This window comes from Pelophylax lessonae (assembly GCF_965119305.1).
Source record: "Pelophylax lessonae genome assembly, chromosome: 9".
In the NCBI taxonomy this organism is placed as follows: Eukaryota; Metazoa; Chordata; class Amphibia; order Anura; family Ranidae; genus Pelophylax; species Pelophylax lessonae.
This window is the reverse complement of record NC_138776.1, coordinates 129,720,815-129,743,871: the sequence shown is the minus strand read 5'-3', so window position 1 is coordinate 129,743,871 and position 23,057 is coordinate 129,720,815. Positions and strand designations below refer to the sequence as shown.

Below are 23,057 nucleotides of genomic sequence, written 5' to 3'. Positions count from 1 at the left end.
GCTTACTGTACATGATATGGTATAAGATACTGGAAAACGTGCAAGTGGCAGAACAATTGTGGTCACAATGACAGACAACTCAGAAGATACAAGCGTCATAATACATATTTTACACCTACGCTACTAGAAGTGCAACAAATATTCTAAACTTCATACAAGTAAAAATGTACACATACTGTTTTGCCTGTATATGTTTGAAAATGTTGCAAGCTTTGTTATCTTGCTTATGTCAAAGTCCATAGAAATTTATAGAAGTTCTTTTTTAATTAAATCAACATTAATAAATGAGCTTTGTAATGTTATCTTATGACCACCAAATTGTAACTTCCTAAAATGTGGTCAAAGTCGTTATTGCAAATTGTCAGTCAAGTATCTCTTTCAGTTGACAAAGTAAACTTTTTTCCTCCAGTATCAACAACTGGTAATGTATTCTACTGGATTCAACACTACAACTCCACATTATTAGACAAACAAAACCATTTCAGAGAGACTGTTTTCTCTCAATGTCATAAATCTTTCCTGCAAAAATAATTTTTTTTAATGGACACAACTTTATTTATTACATATAAAAAAATAAGTCAAAAGATTCCTGCATTAAATATTCTAACTGCATTTTAGGACTGTAGAAACTTGCTACTTTGATATTTATAATGTACTATAGGTCCACAGCCCATCATATCCAATCAGAGATAATCTATTAGCAAAACAGACTTAATTCGTCAAATCTGTGGCTGCTATCTGTTATACATCATTGCACTGTTATTAGGCAAGACCATTAGAGTGCTGATTTGTATAATATATTGCTATGTTCTGCTTATTTACATTATAACAGGTTTTAAATCATTGCATGATGCAGATGGCATTTATGAATGAGCATATTGAGGCACATCATTTTTTTTCCATTCTGCTATTGTCTTAGTGTACATTTTTACAATTTCCAGTAAAAAAAAAAAAAAAAAAAGATAAACGTTTAGGGTACAGTTTCCCAAACAAGTGTTGTCAAAGATTTGGTCTCTGCAGTCTGGTCCCTTAAAGTGGTTGTAAAGGCTGAAGGTTTTTTACCTTCATGCATTTTTTGTGCTGCTGCAGGGGACCCGAGAAAAAGAAGGTCAGGACTGCTGTGGGCAAAACCATGGCACCAAACAGGTAAGTATAAATAACATGAAGTTGTTTTTTTTTTTAATGGACCTTTTTAATATCCCTTTGATATTTGATGTTTCATGGGCATTTATTTTATCTTCTTTCATAACAAAAAGTCCAAGAATTGCAAGCTATGGCACTGACTGCTGAATGTTTGCATCCACACCCAGCTAAAATAATCATTCTCTTATACTCCTATTTTGCAGTAGGTTTATAGTCAAACTAGAAAAGTACTCAAACACTGGGTTGTTCGTTTTGTATATACCCTAACCAAGATCTACCGTAACATGTATACAAAATCCTAAACTGTATTACAGCCCTCTTTGATGGGGACCGGCACAGAGAACAAAGATGGTAAAATTACTTTCATACAGACTTGAATGTAACTATTATAATATCTTTTAAGGGTTATCCTGCCCCACTACCCTCTATAGAGAATGGAACCATTTACTGCATGTGCACCACCAAGATTAAAATGCATGCCAACAGCAGAATCTAACATTCCATTACGTAGATCTTTCCCAAAAAAACTAAACTGCATATTGGATTCACAAATTGCTCCCCACCTATAACTAAATTTTAGTTTGAATAAATATTTATTTAAGGCGAAGGCTAGACTGGGGTTCCTGCTCCCACATCTGACATTTTTAAAAACACGACTGAGCAAAGCATTTAGCTAGTGATTTCCCTGTGTTCTTATCGCATGGGCAATACATTGCAGTCATGACAGGGCAACAAGGCTGCCTGTTGACTTGCTAAGGTGACTGCATGTTGGTAGAAGCCATAAACATCATGTGTAGAATAAAAAATGCAGAAAGTGTGACAAATAGTTTCTCAATAGCAATAGAATTATATGTAACTTTTTTAAAGAAACCATTAATATGTACATTCTAATTACAGTTCCCAGAGCTCACACAATTTCAATATTTTTCTATTTACAGTAGAAAATAGAAGAAAACACTATTCCCTACATTTCCAGCTCTTTATAAACATATCTACATCTTAATAGATTAATAAAGCAACGTAAACCAATAGTGGAAATAAAGTAGTTTGCTGGCAAAGTCTGCTGATCAGAACTGTGCCCAAGGTCAGGGTAATGTAGCAGGTGTGCAGAGGTGGAGAGTCTCTTGTGTTGGTCTCATGATGGGTAATAGACATTCTGCGGGTCTTTCCAGCACAATGGTATCATTTCAAAATACAGTACATGGAAGTGCAGACGCTAACAGACTCTGTTGATTCCAAAGTTTTCTCCTTGCACATCCGAAGTCAGGGATTAATTGCACATTCTATCAAAGTGATGAGTTGACAGCACTGGTGCAGTGGTCACACAAATGGAGCATTCTAGAAATCTATAAAGAAAAGGTTGAAGTCTGTAAAGGCCTCAGAGTTTCTTCACTGCAGCCCAAATCCTTCTGCATTGGAAATGGCGATTGTCAGCTTCTGCTTTAATTCCTTCTTTGTTTTGTAGGGGGGTAAACACAGCTGGTTAAAGCACGTGTGTGAAATTGGCAACCTGGAAAGGACAGACACATTAACAAGTTTTATATCAGCTACTTGCAAGATGTTAAGTTATATAAATAGCAGTTTATGCAGTGGAATTATTTTATTTTTCTGTGGGATTGGGTTCCACTTTATATCCACAGTATCTGTCCCTGTGCCCAGTTCCCTTCCACAGTCAAATATAATAGTCATGGGCATGCATAGCCTATTGCATTGGGGTGTGCACCCCAAAGCTCAAACATATTTGCGTGTTTGTGCGCATGTGTATATTGTGGCAGTGTGTTGCCCTGCCAGGGTCTTGAAAGTGATCGTGACCCAGAATTCTCAACCAGGCAGGTTGAGAGGCTCCAGGGAGCTTGTAACATGAAGAGGAAACTGGCTTTTCAGTTTCCTCTGTGTTTTTAAAAAGTCCAGTTTGGGACCTGGAGCCTGGGGCTTTCTAAGTGATCCGGGTGGGAAGATATCTCCACTCCTGGGTCCAGATATTCAGAACAGCCAGCATAATAATTGGGCAGGTGTGTGCTGGGCTTTTAGTAGTAACCTGACCATGGTTTGGTTCTGGATGGGGCCAGTAGGGCAGAGCTTGGGATCAGTAGGGCAGTGGACATTGTCAGTAGTTTTTTTTTTTTTTTTTTTCTTAGGAGCTCCGTTAGGGGGCTTTGGTGAAATATCAGTGGTCTAAACAGGTGCAATCTGTACCACACAGGGTGATAAGGTGTGCACGCCTATGCAGGGGCAGACTGGCAACTTTCAGCCCAGGGGGCAAGTACAAAAACCAGAGGCCCATGGTGCAGTGACTCAGCCCCCCTCCCACTCTCCCTCTTCCTGTCCTCCTCCTTACCCCCATTCCAGGTTGAATCCCTGCTGACCACTCTACTCACCGGCTGAATCCGGGTTCCCAACCTGGCCAGCAGGGGGCTATTGGAGGGAGCTGGGACAGCTCAGATGGGACTGGCTAGGGGAGAAGAGTCTCAAGTGATGCATGGATCCGGCCTCTGCTCAGACACAGTGTACACCATCCATGCTAGGAAGAGAGGCCTGCGCTCTGTCCTTGTCTTCATCCCGCACTCAGTAGGTCAGTGGCAGGGACTTGTTACTTCTCTTCACCAGGAATCCTTTAGGCATATTTGTGATAGAAGTGGTGCAGCCTTTTTTACAGGACATCAGAGCGGCCCTGGGGGCAATTGCCCCCCTGGCCCAATCCTCCCCTGCGCCTATGATAATAGTAGGTGAAGAAACGTTCAACTTTATTGGCCCTAGTATCAGTGTAAGCATCTCTGTGAGGGTAACATTGTTCTGCAGCACTGAACCCTGCCTAGTTCATTTTCTTTTATTCGGATGCAGATGAGACCTGGCCAGGATGTGCAGGTGATGGGAAGAGAGAGAAACAGAAAAAGGAAAAGCATACAAAGGAACAACAGAACATGCATTGCATACCAAAGGACAGAGAAAAGAAACACAGCAAAAGGGCCTTTTAAAGGTACACAAAGAACAGTGCACTCAAGCTGCATAGAGAGAAGAAAGGTGAATGTGCAATAAAGCTGTACAGAAAAATGGCCATTCGGCTCCAGTGGATATAAAAAGTCTACACACCCCTGTTAAAATGTCAGATTTCTGTGATGTAGAAAAATGAGACAAAGATAAATAATTTCAGAACATTTTCCACCTTTATTGTAAAACCTATAAACTGTACAACTCAGTTGAACAACAAACTGAAATCTTTTAGGTGGAGGGAAGTAAAAATAAAAAACGAAAATAATATGGCTGCATAAGTGTGCACTTCCTTAACCACTTGCCAACCAGCCGCCATAGTTTTACTGTGGCAGGTTGGCTCTGTTACACGAAACTACGTACCTGCACGTCGCTTCGTGAAGCAGATAGTGGGGGCGTGCACACGATTGACCATATTTTTTAGCACTGATTACTGTAGTAATGTCATTGATTCCCCCCCCCCCCCAAAGTGTCAGTAGGTGTCCGATCTGTCCGCCGCAATGTCGCAGTCCTGCTAAAAATCTCTGATCGCCGCCATTACTAGTAAAAAATAAATAAATAAAAATGACATAAATCTTTCCCCTAGTTTGTAGACGCGATAACTTTTGTTCAAACCGATTCCTATACACTTTTTGGGATTTTTTTTTTACCAAAAACCATGTAGCAGAATACATACTGACCTAAACTGGTGAAAAAAATTAGATTTTTTATTTTTTTTTATTAGGAATGTTTTATAGCAGAAAGTAAAAAAATATTGTTTTTTTGTCGCTATAGTGCAAAAAAATATAAACCGCAGAGGTGATCAAATACCACCAAAAGAAAGCTCTATTTGTGAGAAAAAAAGGGCATCAATTTTATTTGGGTACAGCGTTGCATGACCGCAAATTTGTCAGTTAAAAAAACAGTGCCGTATCACAAAAAATGGCCTGGTCATTAAGGGGGTAAAACCTTCCGGTCCTTAAGTGCTTAAACTAATACTTTGTTGAATTACTTTTTAATTTTATTACAGCAATCAGTCTTCTTCACAATATTTGCCCACTCTTCTTTGCAAAAACACTCAAAATCTGTCAGATTGGGAGGGCATCTCCTGTGCATAGCCCTCTTCAGATCACCCCACAGATTTTCAATCGGATTCAGGTCTGGGCACTGGCTGGACCATTCCAAAACTTTAATCTTCTTCTGGTGAAGTCATTACTTTGTTGATTTGGATGTATGCTTTGGGTCGTTGTCATGCTGAAAGATGAGGTTCCTCTTCATGTTCAGCTTTCTAGCAGAAGTCTGAAGGTTTTGTGCCAATATTGAATGGTAGTTGGAACTGTTCATAATTCCCTCTACCTTGACTAAGGCCCCTGTTCCAGCTGAAGAAAAACAGCCCCAAAGCATGATGCTGCCACCACCATGCTTCACTGTGGGCACAGTGTTTTTTTAGGCAATGTGCAGTGTTGTTTTTGGAATTATGGCCAAAAGATTCAACCTTGGTTTCATCAGACCATAACACATTTTCCCACATGCATTTGGGAGACTTCAGATGTGTTTTTGCAAAATTTAGCCAGGCTTGGATGTTTTTCTCTGTAAGAAAGGGATTTTGTCTTGCCACTCTACCCCATAGCCCAGACATATGAAGAATACGGGAGATTGTTGTCCCATGTACCACACAACCAGTACTTGCCAGGTATTCCTGCAGCTCCTTTAATGTTGCTGTAGGCCTCTTGGCAGCCTTCCTGACCAGTTTTTTCTTCTAGTCTTTTCATTAATTTTGGAGGGACGTCCAGTTCTTGGTAATGTCACTGTTGTGCCATATTTTTGCCACTTGATGATGATTGTCTTCACTGTGTTCCATGGTATATCTAGTGCCTTGCTAATTCTTTTGTACCCTTCTCCTGACTGATGCCTTTAACAATGAGATCCCTCTGATGCTTTGTAAGCTCTGCGGAGCATGGCTTTTGCTGTAGGATGCGACTAAGAAAATGTCAGGAAAGACCTACTGGAACAGCTGAACTTTATTTAGGGTTAATCAGAGGCACTCTAAATGATGGCAGGTGTGTACTGACTCCCATTTAACATGCGTTTGAATGTGATTGCTTTATTCTGAACACAGCTACATCTACAGTTATAATAGGGTGTGCACACTTTTGCAACCACATTATTATTTTAGTTTATTTTTACTCGAATCTCCCCCCCCCCCCCCCCCGTAAAAAAGATTTCAGGTTTTTTTTTTTCAACTGAGTTGTTGTACAGTTTATAGGTCACATTAAAGGTGGAAAACGTTTTGAAATGATTTACTTTTGTCTAATTTTTTACATTGCAAAAACCTGACATTTTAACAGGGGTGAGTACATTTTTTATATCCACTGTACATGGGGAGCAGTCAGGTGGGTGTGCCTTGCACAGTCAATGTACAGGAGCTCAACCTGTCACTCTCTCACTAGGAGAGCTTTGCTCCTCTGTCTTCCCTCCCCACTCCCCCTTACCTAATATACCCTACCTACCCACACCCCCCATATTCATCCCTCTGCCCCCCCCCCCCTTCTGATCCCTCAACCCTGACACTACCACTGGTCTGGTCTTTATTACCAGCCTTACTTTGCAATGCCAACCCCTATTTTTTTAATGTCTTTTGCTATGTGGAGCTCAAATATGCATTGGCGTTTGCTCTAACTTGCTGATATTTCTCTGCTTAACTTGCCCATATTTGATCTCACCCTCCCGTGGTTGTGTTTTAGATATTTAAAGACATTTATATGTTGTTATCTCATGCCTTACAATGTCACAGTGCCTATGACCATTGCAATATCCTTTGATGTCTAAGCGGACGAAACGCGTCAGGAGCTTGCAGTAGAACTTTATTTTGCCTGTACATTGCCTGTTACCATGCGCTTTTTGTAAGTGCAAGTCTTTACTTTTCAATAAAAGTTTTTAGCAATATTACGCTATGTGCACTTTTCTCTTGGCTTCCATGTGATCTGGTGTATGAGCGAATTCCATCCCTCTCCCTACATTCCCATGAGCCTGGAACTACATCCTTGGTTGTTTTCTTAGGAGGATTTTGGATCATCTTATAAGCCTGGTTGGTTGGTTTGTTTGTCATACGGCAATACAGACCCACATTATCTGGTGAGCGCCCATTTCATTTACTCATCTGGTGACGGGACGTTTTTCACTTTATGGTCACTATTGTGTTTACCTTCAAGATTCACCATAATTTGGGACCTTGTTTTCAATTGCTGTTTATGGGACTTCATTGGACTCATTTATTTGTTTCAATTGACTATGTTATCACTTGATGTTTATTTGAATATGTTTATACACATGTCACATTCAATTAGCGCTGCACTCTTTTTTTTTTCCTTTTGTAGTTGGTATAGGAGTTAGAAGGGGTGTGGGAGCAGTTTTAAGCTTAGTTAGATCTAGCCTGGAATTACACTTTAAAATGGTTGTAAGTGCTGGACAGTTTTTACCTTAATACATTCCCAGCATTAAGTTAAAAAACCGTCCTTGTATTTGTATCTCCCTCTCACCCTCTGTATACTCCCCTAAGCCCGATCCAATGCCGTGCCTGTCTGCAGCAACTCTCTACTCTCTCTCCCTCTGCTCACAGAGGCAGCATTGGCTCCTGCTGCTGTCAATCAAATTTTGAAGGCAGAGAACAGAGGGTGGAGCTGAGCACACAGCCCAGCAAGCCTGCAAGTGCATCCCCATGGGAAGTGGCTTCCTATTGTGGTGCCCCAAGAAAAGGAGTAGCCCAAAGCTCTGGCTAGGGACCCGAGAAGAGAAGGCTTGGGCCACTCTGTACAACACCATAGCACAATAGCACAGAGAAAGTAAATATAAAACATCTTTATTATTTTATTTAAAAAAAAAAAAAAAAAAAAAAAGCCTTACAATTACTGTAAGGACTTGCTTTAATATAAGTATGTTTGTTAAACCAGTGTTTTATAGGAGTTTGATCTGGTTGCTTCCAAAGCTTGGGGATGCAGGCAAGGACTGCATTGATCAGGTGAATTATGACGGATTGCTTGTATGTTTTTGAAGCCAATGTACAGTGGTGCAGAGGTGCAGAAGAAAGGCTGTTGTTTTAAGGATCTGTAAGTTGGTGAACTTTTGGGTAATGGTATGAATCTGGTCCCAAAATTGTCCACATATCCTTAAAAATGAAATATCCCTTCAGGTTATTATCTAAATAACCAAAATACACAAGCCTATAAAAGTTTTAAAAGCACGGTTATATAGAGTTTTATATATTAAGTTCCTGCATAAATTAACCCCTACTCCCTCAACTGCATGCACTTTTACCAGTTAGTTGACGTTTCATTCTTTGAAATCTTGAAATTCAAGTCTGCCATCCCTCCCACTGGCACTCTGTCACTCCCCGTTGTGAAGTGAAGCAGTTTCTTTTGAAGGTCAAGAGGGAATCCCAAAACGACATCCCAAAAATGTCTGCAAGAGAACAACCCATTAGGAACATAACATTTTTATAGTTGTACTATATATTTTTTTTGTCTAACTGAATGATCCAATCTAAGATAAATAGCCAACAGTCTAAAAAATGTGAAGTCCAACTCTAGGAAAAATAAAAGTCCTCACTGTGGTGCTTGTTTATGTCTAGGGTTTCGTATAAGCACTTTTATTTACCCAATCCTCCCTCTCTCATCAAATGGTTTTGCCCTATGCTCAGGCAGAGAACTTTTCCTCAGCACCTTCATGTCATAATGCAGGGCTTTGGTCCCAGCATCAATTTTGATTTATGTTATGTGCATGCAACCGCCAGAATGCAGGGAAAAAGATACTGCAGGGATTGGTGTTGTAGCATGAAGGAGTCTCCGGGAGCAGAGGATTAGTTAAGTAAAACTAAAACCACTTTACCCAGTCCCCCTAAAAATACACGCTGTAACCCTTGTAGTGTGGGCAGAGCCTCACTACATGCAGGACCTTTTACTTCTTCCAGAGCTCAGCTTTAAGATACAAAACGTATTTAATTAAAAATAAATCCTGCAAAAATAGAACACACCTTCTTATTGATGTAAGAAACCAGGAGCACTATATAGAAGTATCTCAGGTCCAGAAATAATTCAGATCTTGGACATATTGCTGGACTGTGGCCAGCAAAGACTGTTGGCATTTCCAGGAATTAAGACCAGACACCAAAACAGCTCCTAAGACTTATGCTAATTGGAGTTTCTTCTCCAAAGTGTTCCCTATCTTGGAAGAGAGCCCCGCAGAAGTCTATAAAGAGCTTCTACACACGATCAAAATGGGAACAACCAGCCTGTCTGATTTTTCATACGATTATTGCCAGCGGCTATAGCCACTAGCAATAATCACCTTGTGTTCTCCCAACCCCCCCTCCCCTCCAGGAGAACCCAATAGCTCTGCGGGAGGGATTCCCCCATCAGCACTGACTGACTGTAATCAAGCTATTTTCTTTCCTAAAAAAAAACATGCTTGCAGGAAAGAAAATCGCAACATCTACTGCCATCTTTAGACACTTGTGAGGAATAATGGGTGCTGGTCATGCTATTCCTGGCTATGGTCAGCCTGTTTGTCATTTGTGAAAGGTTTGCTTTCCTCATGTCTCGGTATTAGATACTGTTGTGATTAACTGGTTGGCAAGAAACTGTTCTTCCAAAGGAATTACCAGGAGAAAAGTATGGGATACTTGTTTTGTTGACTAGTTTGTGAAGTTGAAAGCTTTAGGCCTGCCCTCTTTAACCTTACAGTACTACTTGGGCAGTCAATGATTTGGAAAAAGCCAAGTGTCTGGGTCAGTTTGATACTACATAAAGAAGTAAGAATAAATTAACAGCCCTAAAGCCTGTGCCTTCAAAAACAGATTGGCATGGACAGCACCAGTCATTTCTCACATTTCTTTTTTAGTTTAAATAAAAAAAATTGCTGACCTTATTGTAAGATCTGTTTTCTGGTATCCATCATACTGCGTATTTTTCTGGAGTGCATGTAAATCTAGTTCAGGACTTCCACAAACCAGAATCTCCACTTCTTCTGGACGAAGTAACTAGAAGGAAAAGTGCACTATTAAATGTCTTTCCCATACAATTGATATCTGCCTTTAAAGTTACATAAAGCTTAACAGGGAACTGTTGCAGGGTGCAATACTTTGTTTAGCTTGCAATTCCCAACACTGCTTGCAAAGTCAACAATCTCTGAGATAAAACATGCACACAAGCAGTAATAAACTAGGGAGTAGAGATTTGGACTATAGAGTGGGAGGGGAAGGGGGAAGAGGGGGGTAGGCCCCTAAAAGCTTGTCCTGGAAAACAAACTTATTAAAAAAGAAAGAAAATATATATTGCATTGTTGAAGTGTACTAATACAGCTATGATCACCTTAAGTTATTCTTAAATGGTTGTTTACCTACAGTAGTTCAAAACAACCAGATCCAATGCACTCTCTGAACTCATTTTTAAACAGATTTTGTAAGTTTGCCCACTTTCAAAGAAATTTAAGGGTCCAAAAGTTTTATTATAGGTATGTATATTCCAAATGATAGAGACAGAATATCAACCAAAAATCCAGAAAAAACACCATACAAATGTTATAAATTGAGTTGCAGTTCAGTGAGTAAAAAAGTATTTGATCCCGAAGCAAAACATGACTTAGTACTTGGTGGAGAAACCCTTGTTGGCAAGCACAGAGGTAAGACGTTTCTTGTAGTTGGTTACCAGGTTTTCACACATCTCAGGAGGGATTTTGGTCCACTCTTTAAATCCTTAAGGTTTCTTGGCTGTCGCCTGGAAAATTGAAGTTTCAGCTCCCTCCATAAATTTTCTATAGGATTAAGGTCTGGAGACTGGCTAGGCTCTTCCATGACCCTAATGTGCTTCTTCTTTAGCCACTCCTTTGTTGCCTTGATGGTATGATTTGGTTCATTGTCATGCTGGAAGACACCTCCATGACCCATCTTCAGTGTTCTGGTTGAAGGAAGAAGGTTCTACAATACATGGCCCTGTCCATTGGCCCCTCAATGCAACAAAGTCAGCCTGTACCTTTTAGCAGAGAAACAGCCCCAAAGCATAATGTTTCCACTGCCGCGCTTGACTGTAGGGATAGTGTCCTTAAGGTCATAGTCAGCAATTTTCTTCCCCCAAACACGGAGAAAAGTTCAAAGAGCTCAATTTTGGTCTCATCTGACCACAGCACTTTCTCCCAGTCCTTCTCTGAATCATTTAGATGTTTATTGGTGAACTTCAGACGAGCCTGTACATGTGCCTTCTTGAGGAAGGCATATCGTGTTACCAATGCTTTGTTTGGTGACTGTGGTCCCAACTGCCTTGAGAGCATTCACAAGCTCCTCCCGTGTAGTTCTGGGTTGATTCTCCACTTTTCTCATGATCATCCCTACCCCAAGAGGTGAAATCTTGCATGGAGCTGCAGACTGAGAACGATTGATGGTTATTTTGTATTTCTTCCAATTAAGGAATAATCACTCCAACAGTTGTCTCCTTCTCACCAAACTTCTTGCTGATGGTCTTGTAGCCTATTCCAGCCTTGTGCAGGTCTACAATCTTGTCCCTGACATCCGTTGACAGCTTTTTGGTCTTGCCTATGATGGTGAATTTCTGTGGACAGGTGTCTTTTATACACATAATGAGTTGTGTTAAAGCGGTAGTATCCCGCTTTTTGACACTTTTACCTACAGGTAAGCCTATAATAAGGCTTACCTGTAGGTACAAATAATATCTCCTAAACCGGCACGGTTTTGGAGATATTTACAGTGCATGCAGCCGCTCGCGTGAGCGGCGCATGCGCTCTGAAGGTCCGGGGGGGGACCTTCAATCAGTTTGCCGGAGCTTGCCGGAAAAATCATGCACGCGGGAGTGACGTCATCGCGGCTCCGGCCAATCATCGCGCCGGAGCCGTCTCTTCCGGCCAATCAGCGCGCCGGAGCCGCCGAACCCGGAAGAGACTGCGAGGGATCATGGCAGCGCCCGCAGCGATGTGCGGGGGTCCGTGGCTGGGCTTCGTTTTAAGGTAAGTTACACATAATGGGCTAGTATGCGATGCATACTAGCTCATTATGCCTTTGTCTTGCAGGTTTTTTTTTTTATTTTTTTTTTTTTAGGGTTTACAACCGCTTTAAGAAGCACCTTCTTAAATTGACAGGACTAACCTGTGTACCACATGAGCACATACTGTAGTCAGTCTATGGGAGCCAGATATCTTGTTGGTTGGTAGGGGATCAAATACTTATCTTACTCACTAAACTGCAACTCAATTTATAAAATTTGTATCGTGTTTTTTTTCTGGATTTTTGATTGATTGATATTTAATTTAAAATAGACCTATGATAAAAATTATAAACCCTTGATTTCTTTATAAGTGGGCAAACTTACAAAATCTGCAGGGGATCAAATAATTATTTTCCCCACTGTAAACCTTTCAAACAAGGACTGTTTATTGAATGAGGCCATTGCAGTTTTAAAGCTGACACCAGGATTTTAGCCACTTTGTACAATGTGCTGGTTTATTAGGGGCACATATGTGTACTTATCTCTTTAATTTACAATTTTATATTTTTACTAAATGCCGTCAGGTACTCCAGCAGCCAGACCCCAGGACCAGCAGCCAAGAATCAGGACCAGAAGCCAGCCCCAAGGCCCCAGCAGCCGGAATACAGGACCAGCAGCCGGAATACAGGACCAGCAGCCGGAATACAGGACCAGCAGCCTAGCCCCAAAAACCAGGACCAGCAGCCAGGAATCAGGAGGACCAGCAGCCAGACCCCAGGACCAGCAGGCCAGCCCCAGCAGCCAGACCTTAGGACCAGCAGCAAAGCCCCAGAAGCCAGGACCCAGTCCCAGAAGCCAGGCCCCAGGACCAGCAGCCAGCCCCAGTACCCATTATTTAAGGTAAGTGAAGTCTTCTAGTCTTGGGCCTGGGCATCAAAGTGCTATTAATTAATATAATATTGTTTATTTTTCTATTGTTCGGTGACACTCTAATGTAGTCTCTCATCGGGGATGGGAGGGGACTCTTTCTATCAGTGGCTCTCCAATAGGCACAGAGAGGGCCTCTGTAAGATAAACCCCCCTCCAGGTCCCATTAGACTCTGTTGTAGTCTCTAATGGGGCCTGGTGGGGGGTCTTTCTAACATAGACTTTAAAATGCACACAGAGATGACCTCTGTTCGAGAGACCCCCCTCCAGGTCCCATGATACAACCCCATTGTAGTCTCTAATGGGGCCTGGTGGAGGCTCTTTCTAACAGACTCTCTAACAGAGGCCCTCTCTGTGTTCCTTGGAGAGACCCCCTCCAGGTCCCATTAGGAAAGGGGAGGAGTTAGTAAGATGACCACGCCCACACGGGGGGCGCCATAAATATTTCTGCACCCAGGCGTCTGTTACCCTAGGATCGGCCCTGCACAGACACACACAATTACCATAAGTATTGGGACGCCTGCCTTTACATGCACATGAATTTAATAGCATTCTCTTAGTCCATAGGGTTTAATATTATGTTGGCCCACCCTTTGCAGTTATAACAGCTTCAGCTCTTCTGGGAAAGACTGTCCACATGGTTTAGGAGTGTGTCTATGGGAATGTTTGCCCAGTCATGTTGGAACAGGAAGGGGCCATCCTTAAACTGCTCCCACAAAGGGAGCATTACATTGTCCAAAATTTCTTGGCAGGCTGGTGTCTGAAGAGTTCCCTCCACTGGAACTGAGAGGCCAAGCTCAACTCCTGAAAAACAACCCCACACCATAATCCCCCCCCTCCACCAAATTATTTGGACCAGTGCACAAACAAGGTCCATAAAGACATGGATGAGCAAGTTTGGGATGGAGGAACATGACTGGCCTGCACAGGGTCCTGACCTCAACCCAAAAGAACACCTTTGGGATGAATTAGTGCGGAGATTGCGAGCCAGGCCTTTGCGTCCACATCAGTGCCTGACCTCACAAACGCACTTCTAGAAGAAGACACACTCCTAAACCTTGTGGACAGCCTTCCTAGAAAAGTTGAAGCTGTTATAGGTGTAAAGGGTGGGCCAACTCAATATTAAACCCTTCAAATATATATATATATATACACACTATCTCACAAAAGTAAGTACACCCCTCAAATTTGTAAATATTTTATTAAATCTTTTCGTGTGACAACACTAAAGAAATGACAATTTTGTTACAATGTAAAGTAGTGAGTGTACAGCTTGTAGAACAGTGTAAATTTGCTGTCCTCTCAAAATAACTCAACACACAGCCAGTAATGTCTAAACTACTGGCAACAAAAATGAGTACACCTCTAGTTAAAAATTTGCAAATTGGGCCCAAAGTGTCAATATTTTGTGTGGCCACCATTATTTTTCAGCACTTCCTTAACCCTCTTGGGCATGGAGTTCACCAGAGCTTCACAGGTTGCCACTGGAGTCCTCTTCCACTCCTCCATGAGGACATCACGGGGATGGTGGATGTTAGAGACTTTGCGTGCCTCCACCTTCAATTTGAGGATGCCCCACAGATGTTCAATAGGGTTTAGGTCTGGAAACATGCTTGGCCGGTCCATTACTTTTACCCTCAGCTTCTTTAGCAAGGCAGTGGTTGTCTTGGAGGTGTGTTTTGGGTCGTTAGCATGTTGAAATACTGACTGCGGCCCAGTCTCCAAAAGAAGGGGATCATGCTCTGCTTCAAAATGTCACAGTACATGTTGGCATTCATGGTTCCCTCAATGAACTGTGTTCCCAGTGCGGGCCGCACTCATGCAACCCCAGACCATGACACTCCCACCACCATGCTTGACTGTAGGCAAGACACACTTGTCGTTGTACTCCTCACCTGGTTGCTGCCACACACCTTTGACACCATCTGAACCAAATAGGTTTATCTTGGTCTCATCAGACCTCGGGACATGGTTCCAGTAATCCATGTCCTTTGTCTGCTTGCCTTCAGCAAACTGTTTGCAGGCTTTCCTGTGCATCATCTTTAGAAGAGGCTTCCTTCTGGGACGACAGCCATGCAGCCCAATTTGATGCAGTGTGCAGCGTATGGTCTGAGCACTGACAGGCTGACCCCCACCCCTTCAACCTCTGCAGCAATGCTGGCAGCACTCATATGTCTATTTCCCAAAGACAACCTCTTGATATAACGCTAAGCATGTGCACTCAACTTCTCTGGTCAACCATGGTGAGGCCTGTTGTGAGTGGAACCTGTCCTGTTAAGCCCGCTCTATGGTCTTGGCCACTGTGCTGCAGCTCAGTTTCAGGGTCTTGGCAATCTTCTTATAGCCTAGGCCATCTTTATGTAGAGCAACAATTCTGTTTTTCAGATCCTAAGAGGGTTTTTTTGTCATGAGGTGCCATGTTGAACTTCCAGTGACCAGTATGAGACAGTGAGAGCAATAATACCAAATCTAGCACACCTGAGACTTTGTAACATGAACGAATCACATGACACCGGGGAAGGAAAATGGATTAATTGGGCCCAATTTGGACATTTTCACGTAGGGGTGTACTCACTTTTGTTGCCAGCGGTTTAGACATTAATGGCTGGGAGCTGAGTTATTTTGAGGGGACAGCAAATGTACACTGTTTTATAAGCTGTACACTCATTACTTTACATTGTAGCTTTTTTTTTTTTTTCTTCAGTGTTGTCACATAAAAACATATAATAACATATTTACAATAATGTGAGGGGTGTACTAACTTTTGTGAGATACTGTATATTATAAAATTAGAATATCACCAAAAAGTTTATTTCAGTAATTCAATTCAAAAAGCGAAACTCATATTTTATATGGAATGCGTTACACACAGAGATATATTTCAAGCATTTTTTTATTTTAACTTTGATGAATATGGCTTACAGCTAGTGAAAACCCCAAATTCAGTATCTCAGAAAATTTGTATATTACATAAAACCAATGATAGAGGTAGAGGGCTGCGCTGACTTTGGATTTGATAAAACACAGTGGACCAACACCAGCAGATTACATGGCTCCCCAAATCATCACAGACTGTGGGAAAGTTTGCATTTAATTTGGAAATCAAGGTCCCAGACTCTGGAGGAAGAGTGAAGAGGCACAGAATCCAAGTTCGATGAGGTCCAGTGTGAAGCTTCCACAATGATGATTTCGGGAGCCATGTCATCTGCTGGTTTTGGTCCACTGTGTTTTATCAAGTCCAAAGTCAGTGCAGCCCTCTACCAGGAAATTATAGAGCACTTAATGCTTCCCTCTGCTGATCAGCTTTATGGAGATGCTGATTTAATTTTCCAGCAGGACTTACACCTGCCCACACTGCCAAAAGTACCAATACCTCTTTTAATGATCATGGTATCACTGTGCTTGATTGGTCAGCAAACTCACCTGACCTAAACCCCATAGAGAATCTTTGGGGCATTGGCAAGAGGAAGATGAGACACCAGACCCAACAATGCACACGAACTAAAGGCCGCTATCAAAGCAACCTGGGCTTCCACAACACCTAAGCAGTGCCACAGGCTGATCGCCTCCATGCCACGCAGCATTGATGCAGTATTTATGCAAAAGGATCCCCAACCAAGTATTGCGTGCATACTTTACTGTACATGGACATACTTTTCAGTAAGCCAACATTTCTGTATTAAAACCCTTTTTTTTTATTGGTCTTCTCTCATGTTCAAATTTTCTGAGATACTGAATTTTGGTTTTTCACTGTAAGTCATAATCGTCAAAATTAAAAGAGAGAAATGCTTGAAACAAATCACTCTGTGTGTAACGCATCTATATAAAATATGATTTTCACTTTATCAATTTAATTACCAAAATAAATGTACTTATTGATGATATTCTAATTTAATATGATGCACATGTAGCTACATCAGTATCCATTTTGTCATGTTTTATACTGTAGGTATTAAACTGTTATTCTCAACTACTGGAACATTTCCAAAACATCTTGCTTGGATGGTCACTCTTACCATCAGTGCATTGGAGGAACACACACTGTGGAACCCATAATAAAAGGCAGAGAATTGCTTGTAGATGGATTTATTAAGCAGAAAGTCTACGTACAGCTGGACATATTCTAGGAAGATAAAACAAAATTTATTGTAAACCTTACAATTTCACTATATTAGTTTTAAGCACAAAATTACACATTCTTAATACATATTTGTACCTTTTCTGTTTTGATTGGTAACAGGGATTTTATCTCCACCAGGTTTAAGGCTGTATGATTTAATGACTCCAAACTCTTCTTGAAAGACCTGAAAAAATAATCTGCAAATAATCTAAACATTCTAATAAATAATATGATGGCATCTAGATAACCCTCTGAGGACAGAATGTTTAGTTGATACCCAAGGGATGAGAGACTATTCATTATGAAAATATTTTTTTAATTAACATCCTCATGTATGGCATTCCAAAACAGATATACTGAAGATGATAAATCTGAGGATGCATAGCAAAAGCTACTGTATGAAACAACAAGATGTAACAGCAGAGAGAACTCCGCACGTACAAGATTGTAAATTCAGAACTAGCTAGCTTTAGATTTTCTTCAACCTTTAAGCATTGATACATAATAAATCCAAGATATTGATTGGATGCATAACTGAAGCATAGTAGTCAATCAATCAATGATTTAAATACATAGATTATCCTAAAAATAATTTTAAACAGACCTGGAATGTTGAATAGAAATCCTCTTCTACATTGCCCTCATATGTTAGAAGTTCATTCAGTCCATGAGCCAGTTCCTGAAAACAAAATAACCTTATTAAGTACAGAAACATTTCTAACATACAGACTTTTTGGTGTTATCGCTCTCACTCTCTCATACTGGTCACTGGAAGTTCAATATGGTACCTTATGGCAAAGAACTCTCTGAGGATCTGAAAAAAAATATTGTTGCTCTACTTGAAGATGGCCTAGGTTTAAGAAGATTTTGAAGACCCTGAAACTGAACTGCAGTATGGTGGCCAAGACAATACAGCGGTTTAACAGGACAGGCCTCTCCATGGTTGACCAAAGACGTTGAGTGCTCAGCGTCATATCCAGAGGTTGTCTTTGGGAAATAGACGTGCTGCCAGCAATGCTGCAGAGGTTGAAGGGATGGGGGCCAGCCTGTAAGTGCTCAGACCATACGTCGCACACTGCATCAAATTGGTCTGCATGGCTGTCATCCCAGAAGGAAGCCTCTTCTAAAGATGATGCACAAGAAAGCCTGCAAACAGTTTGCTGAAGACAAGCAGACTAAGGACGTGGATTACTTAAACCATGTTCTGTGGTCTGATGAGACCAAAAGTTGGTACAGATGGTGTCAAGTGTGTGACGGAAACCAGGTGAGGAGTAGGGATGATCAAACGGTTCAGGTCGACCATCGGTTCGACCCGAACTTTGGCTGTTCGAGGTTCGGCCGAATTTAGAACTTTTTGCCCAAAAAGTTCGGAATTCAGCAACCAGAACCGACCAAAATGCAATGGTTCAGGAAATGGGCTTTAAAAGCCCGTGATTGGACCAGAACCATCAGTAAAAGCCAATTGAGGGGGCAGGAGAATGCTAGGAATGTGATTGGAGTGACTAGGGGGTCCATAGTCCAATCATTAGTGAATACGCCCCCCAGTATATAAGATAGCCCCCGCCAAATTCCTAGCATTCTTATACAGGGACATGGAAGAGAGTGGAATGCTGTTCTGTTACTTCTGCTACAAACTGTTACAAAGTGTCATTTAGCAATTTTTAGTGTGAGGAAAGGGATATATAGTGTAGTTAGGGTGCTCTTTTACACTTTAGTTTCAATTTATTCAGTTTCTGTAGGGAAAGTGTTAAGTGTAAGGGGACCATAGTGTAGTGTAGGGTTAACTGACAGTGACTGCTATGGCAGGGTGACCAAACCCTTCCATATCAGGGTGACCGCTATAGAGAAAAGCTAGTTTCTCTTGTGTCACTTTCGCTGCAGTAATATGGCTTTGCCCCCGTCAGCATTCTTTTTGGCTGCAGGCGTCCATAGGGATCTTTTGAGCACATGTTTGGAGTCAGGCATGACATCTGAACATGTGTATAGGGGGTATATATATATACACACCCATGTAGTATATATATACACCTAGACATATATAGGTGTGAAAGGAGCAGAAAAAACTACTTGCGCTAATGAAATAATTAACACCAATATAGTTACGCTCCTATCACACCTATATATGTCTAAGTGTAAAATACGTATAATTATGTGTGGATATATACCACTATACACAAGTTCAGATGTTTTGCCTGCCTCCAAAGAACCCAAAAAAATGTTAGCGTCAAAAAAAAAAAAAAACGCCCAGGTGTGTTGTTGCAGGCATTTTTTTGGGTTTTTTGGAGGCAGGCAAAACATCTGAACTTGTGTATAGTGGTATATACACACACATACTTATATGTATTTTACACTTAGACATATATAGGTGTTATAGGAGTGTAACCATATTAGTGTAAATGATTTAATTAGCGCAAGCATATATTTCTGCTACTATCACACCTATATGTGTCTAGGTGTATATATACATATAAGTATGTGTGTATATATATACCCGTATACAGAAGTTCAGATGTTTTGCCTGCCTCCAAAGAACCCAAAAAAATGCCCAAAAAAACCGCTAGCGTCAAAAAAAAAAAAAAAAACGCCCAGGTGTGTTGTTGCAGGCATTATTTTGGAGGCAGGCAAAACATCGGAACTTGTGTATAGTGGTATATACACACACATACTGACCCCAAAAAATGCCCAAAAGAACGCTTGCTACTAAACCGGCAAGGTGTGAAAAGCGAGAAGCCACTAACCTGTTCTATAAGTGACCTAGTACAAACAATCTTTTTTTTATGGTTCTGGACATGCTACAGAGCTGAAACTTCACAGGTACACTTTTTACACCCCCCCAGATACTAAATCCAAAGAAATTATTATTTTATTTTTTTTTTTTCAATAATTGCCTCTCTATCAAAAATGACACTAAGAACTTTTTTTGTGTGATTAATAGTCCCTGGGGTATGACCAAGAACCCTAGGCACTTTTTAGGGGCATTTATTGGGTTTTAGGGCTTCAAAATGGTGTTTTTTGATTACCGAAGTTCAAGTCCCATTGATTTCAATGGGGTTCTGAAATCTGGGCCGAACTTTCGGGAAGTTCAAATGTTCTGGCCGAACCGAACTTTTGAAAAGTTCGATCATCCCTAGTGAGGAGTACAAAGACAAGTGTGTCTTGCCTAAAGTCAAGCATGGTGGTGGGAGTGTCATGGGCTACAATTAATTGAGGGAACCATGAATGCCAACATGTACTGTGACATACTGAAGCAGAGCATGATCCCCTCTCTTCTGAGATTGAGCCGCAGGGCAGTATTCCATCATGAGAAGGACCCCAAACACACCTCCAAGATGACCACTGCCTTGCTAAAGAAGCTGAGTGTAAAAGTGATGGACTGCCCAAGAATGTCTCTAGGCTATCCCCTCTTCTTTCGCTCCTCTCCTTACCCCCCTTCCTTCTCATCCTTCACAGAGATCAACACCGGAGGTTCTACTATAAACAAAAGGACCACGCTTCGATATCCCAATGGTGTCCTTAATTATTGTTTCCTATAATGTCAGAGAACTGAACTTCGCCACTAAAAGACACCAAATTCTGAGAGCACTTAAAAATCTGGCCTGTTCTATTGTTTTCTTACAGGAGACTCACCTAATTCACCTCACTCATGTTAGAATTGTTTTCACCTCATTTTCCAGTCTGGTACTACAGCCTCTCTGACACTAACAAAGCCAAAGAAGTGCCCATTGGTTTCAATAAAAGCATGTTCTTTCAACTTGAAGAAATGCTAGCTGATGACTTTGGTCGTTTTCTTTTATTTTTTTAAGAGCACCATAGGTAACACCCAATGCACATTGGTTAATATTAATTACCCTAACCACAATCAACCCACTTTTTATGCCCAAGGTATTTTCCAAATTGACGGACTTTGCCAAGGGAGTTACCATCCTAGCGGTTGACATTAATATGCTTTTGGATCCTATCATGGACACATTCCAAGGACGTTCTTCCATCCCTTTTAAACGTTTGTCCTTTATTAAAAAATGGCTACACGATATGCAACTGAAAGAGGTTTGGCACTCACTCCATCCTAAATTTAAGGATTATTCATACTACTTCAAATTCCAACAATTCTTACTCAAGAATTGATAACCTCTTTATAGATCATTTCCATCTCCCTCTCCTGCGCTATGCCCCCACTGGCACTGCCTCTATCTCAGACCATGCACCTGTTTTTATTAAATTGACTCTACCCTCTTTGCCCCCTCGCTCTAACGGCTGAAAGCTTAATGACTCCCTCCTCTCTAATCCAACTGACGTTGCTCAGCTTACTTCAACCTTGAAGCAGTACTTTGTTGACAATACCTCCCCTGATGCTACTCCCTCTCTGCTGTGGGAGGCCCATAAAGCTACAATGAGAGGAAAGCTGATAGAGCTTGGAGCCCATAAAAAGAGGGAACACGGTCAACAAATTAAGGAAACCATATAACAGGTGCTGAGCTCGAGAGAGCGCATACATTTTCTTGCATAAATCCCATCTCGAAGGCCTAATGCAGAAGAGGAATGAACTCAAAAACTTCCCTGAAGTTGATACAAAAAGACGTTTTTGTCTAGTGGCCCAAAATGTCTGTGAATGGTCTGATAAGCCTGGTAGACAGCTAGCCCGTTCCTTACAAGCCAAAAAATCTTCTTAATTTATACCACAAATTAAAACCCCCTCTGGGGACCTAGCCCACACTTCCTCACACATAGCTTCGATTTTTATGCACAACTGTATAATGTGAAGAAAGATTTGGCCTCTCTACCTATATCCGAAAAAACTTAATCGCCTTCTTCAATGCCTTGAACAAGCAAAACTCCCTAACATCAACCAGAAACTTTTCGGAAGCCTGGAAATGGACTTCACCATAGATGAATTCCGTAAAGCTCTGAAATCTCCTATAGGAAAAGCTCCAGGTCCTGACGACTACGCGGTTCACTACTACAAAATGTTCGGTGACTAACTACTTCCATACGTAACGTCCAACGCTAACATAACAATTCTGGCCTGAGCCCAGAATCCCTCATTGCCCACATCTCTGTTATCCCAAAAACCTGGTAAGGATCCCACTTGTTGTAGCAGCTACCGCCCAATTTTTTTTTAATGTAGATGTAAAATGATTTGTAAAAGTGATGGCTACTAGATTACTACCCCTTATCCCGAAATGGATTTCAGCTGATCAAATGGGATTTATACCGAACTGTGAATCTCGAGATAACGCTTTATGTTCCCTATCTCTCATACACTATGTCCGGGGCTGCTCCCAGCCCACCCTCCTATCAACTGATGCTGAGAAAACATTTGGTAGGGTGGACTAGGAGTATCTCTTGACAACCTTTTGGGTATTTTTGTCCTTGGTCCCAAGATGCTACAAGGTATAACTTCCCTCTACTCCAATTCTACAGCCCAAATTTGGAATAATAGCCTTTTAAGCGACCCCTTCACCTTACATAATGGTACAAGACAGGGTTGTCCCCTTTCGTTCATCTTATTTGCCATTTCCCTGGAACCATTCTTATCTACTATTAGGAACAACGATAACATACATGGAATTAAGTAATATGCCCCTTACGTGGACGATATCCTATTCTACATAAACAACTGCATATTTCCCTTCCAAATCTTATGCCAGCCTTTCACACATTTTAATCATCTAATTTTAAAATTACCATATCCAAATCAGAAATACTTAATATTAATGTCTTCCGCTCTGTTGTATCAACTTTGCAATCCTCCTTTCCCTTTCGTTGGTAGTAACATGCTCTTAAATACCTAGGAATTCACCTGTCTCCACATCTTACCACACTATTCAAACACAACTATATACCCCCGTTGAACAGTGTATAATCAGACCTTAGCAGATGGTCCTTATTATCCCACTCCTGGCTAGGGAAAA

General features: G+C 41.2%; 1 protein-coding gene across 1 annotated transcript in view; it reads right to left on the bottom strand.

Annotated features, from left to right (window-relative positions):
* Nucleotides 1-2,385: 2,385 nt before the first annotated feature.
* HECTD2 (HECT domain E3 ubiquitin protein ligase 2) overlaps nucleotides 2,386-23,057 on the bottom strand; it is a 122,074-nt gene continuing 101,402 nt past the window's right edge. Inside the window, exons 16-21 of the mRNA XM_082267571.1 lie at nucleotides 17,750-17,824; nucleotides 17,242-17,329; nucleotides 17,042-17,148; nucleotides 10,029-10,144; nucleotides 8,425-8,568; nucleotides 2,386-2,653 (exon numbers count right to left, since the gene is read on the bottom strand). Coding sequence (XP_082123697.1) covers nucleotides 2,533-2,653; nucleotides 8,425-8,568; nucleotides 10,029-10,144; nucleotides 17,042-17,148; nucleotides 17,242-17,329; nucleotides 17,750-17,824 — 651 coding nt within the window. The 3' untranslated portion in view covers nucleotides 2,386-2,532. The remainder of the gene's footprint in view (nucleotides 2,654-8,424; nucleotides 8,569-10,028; nucleotides 10,145-17,041; nucleotides 17,149-17,241; nucleotides 17,330-17,749; nucleotides 17,825-23,057) is intronic.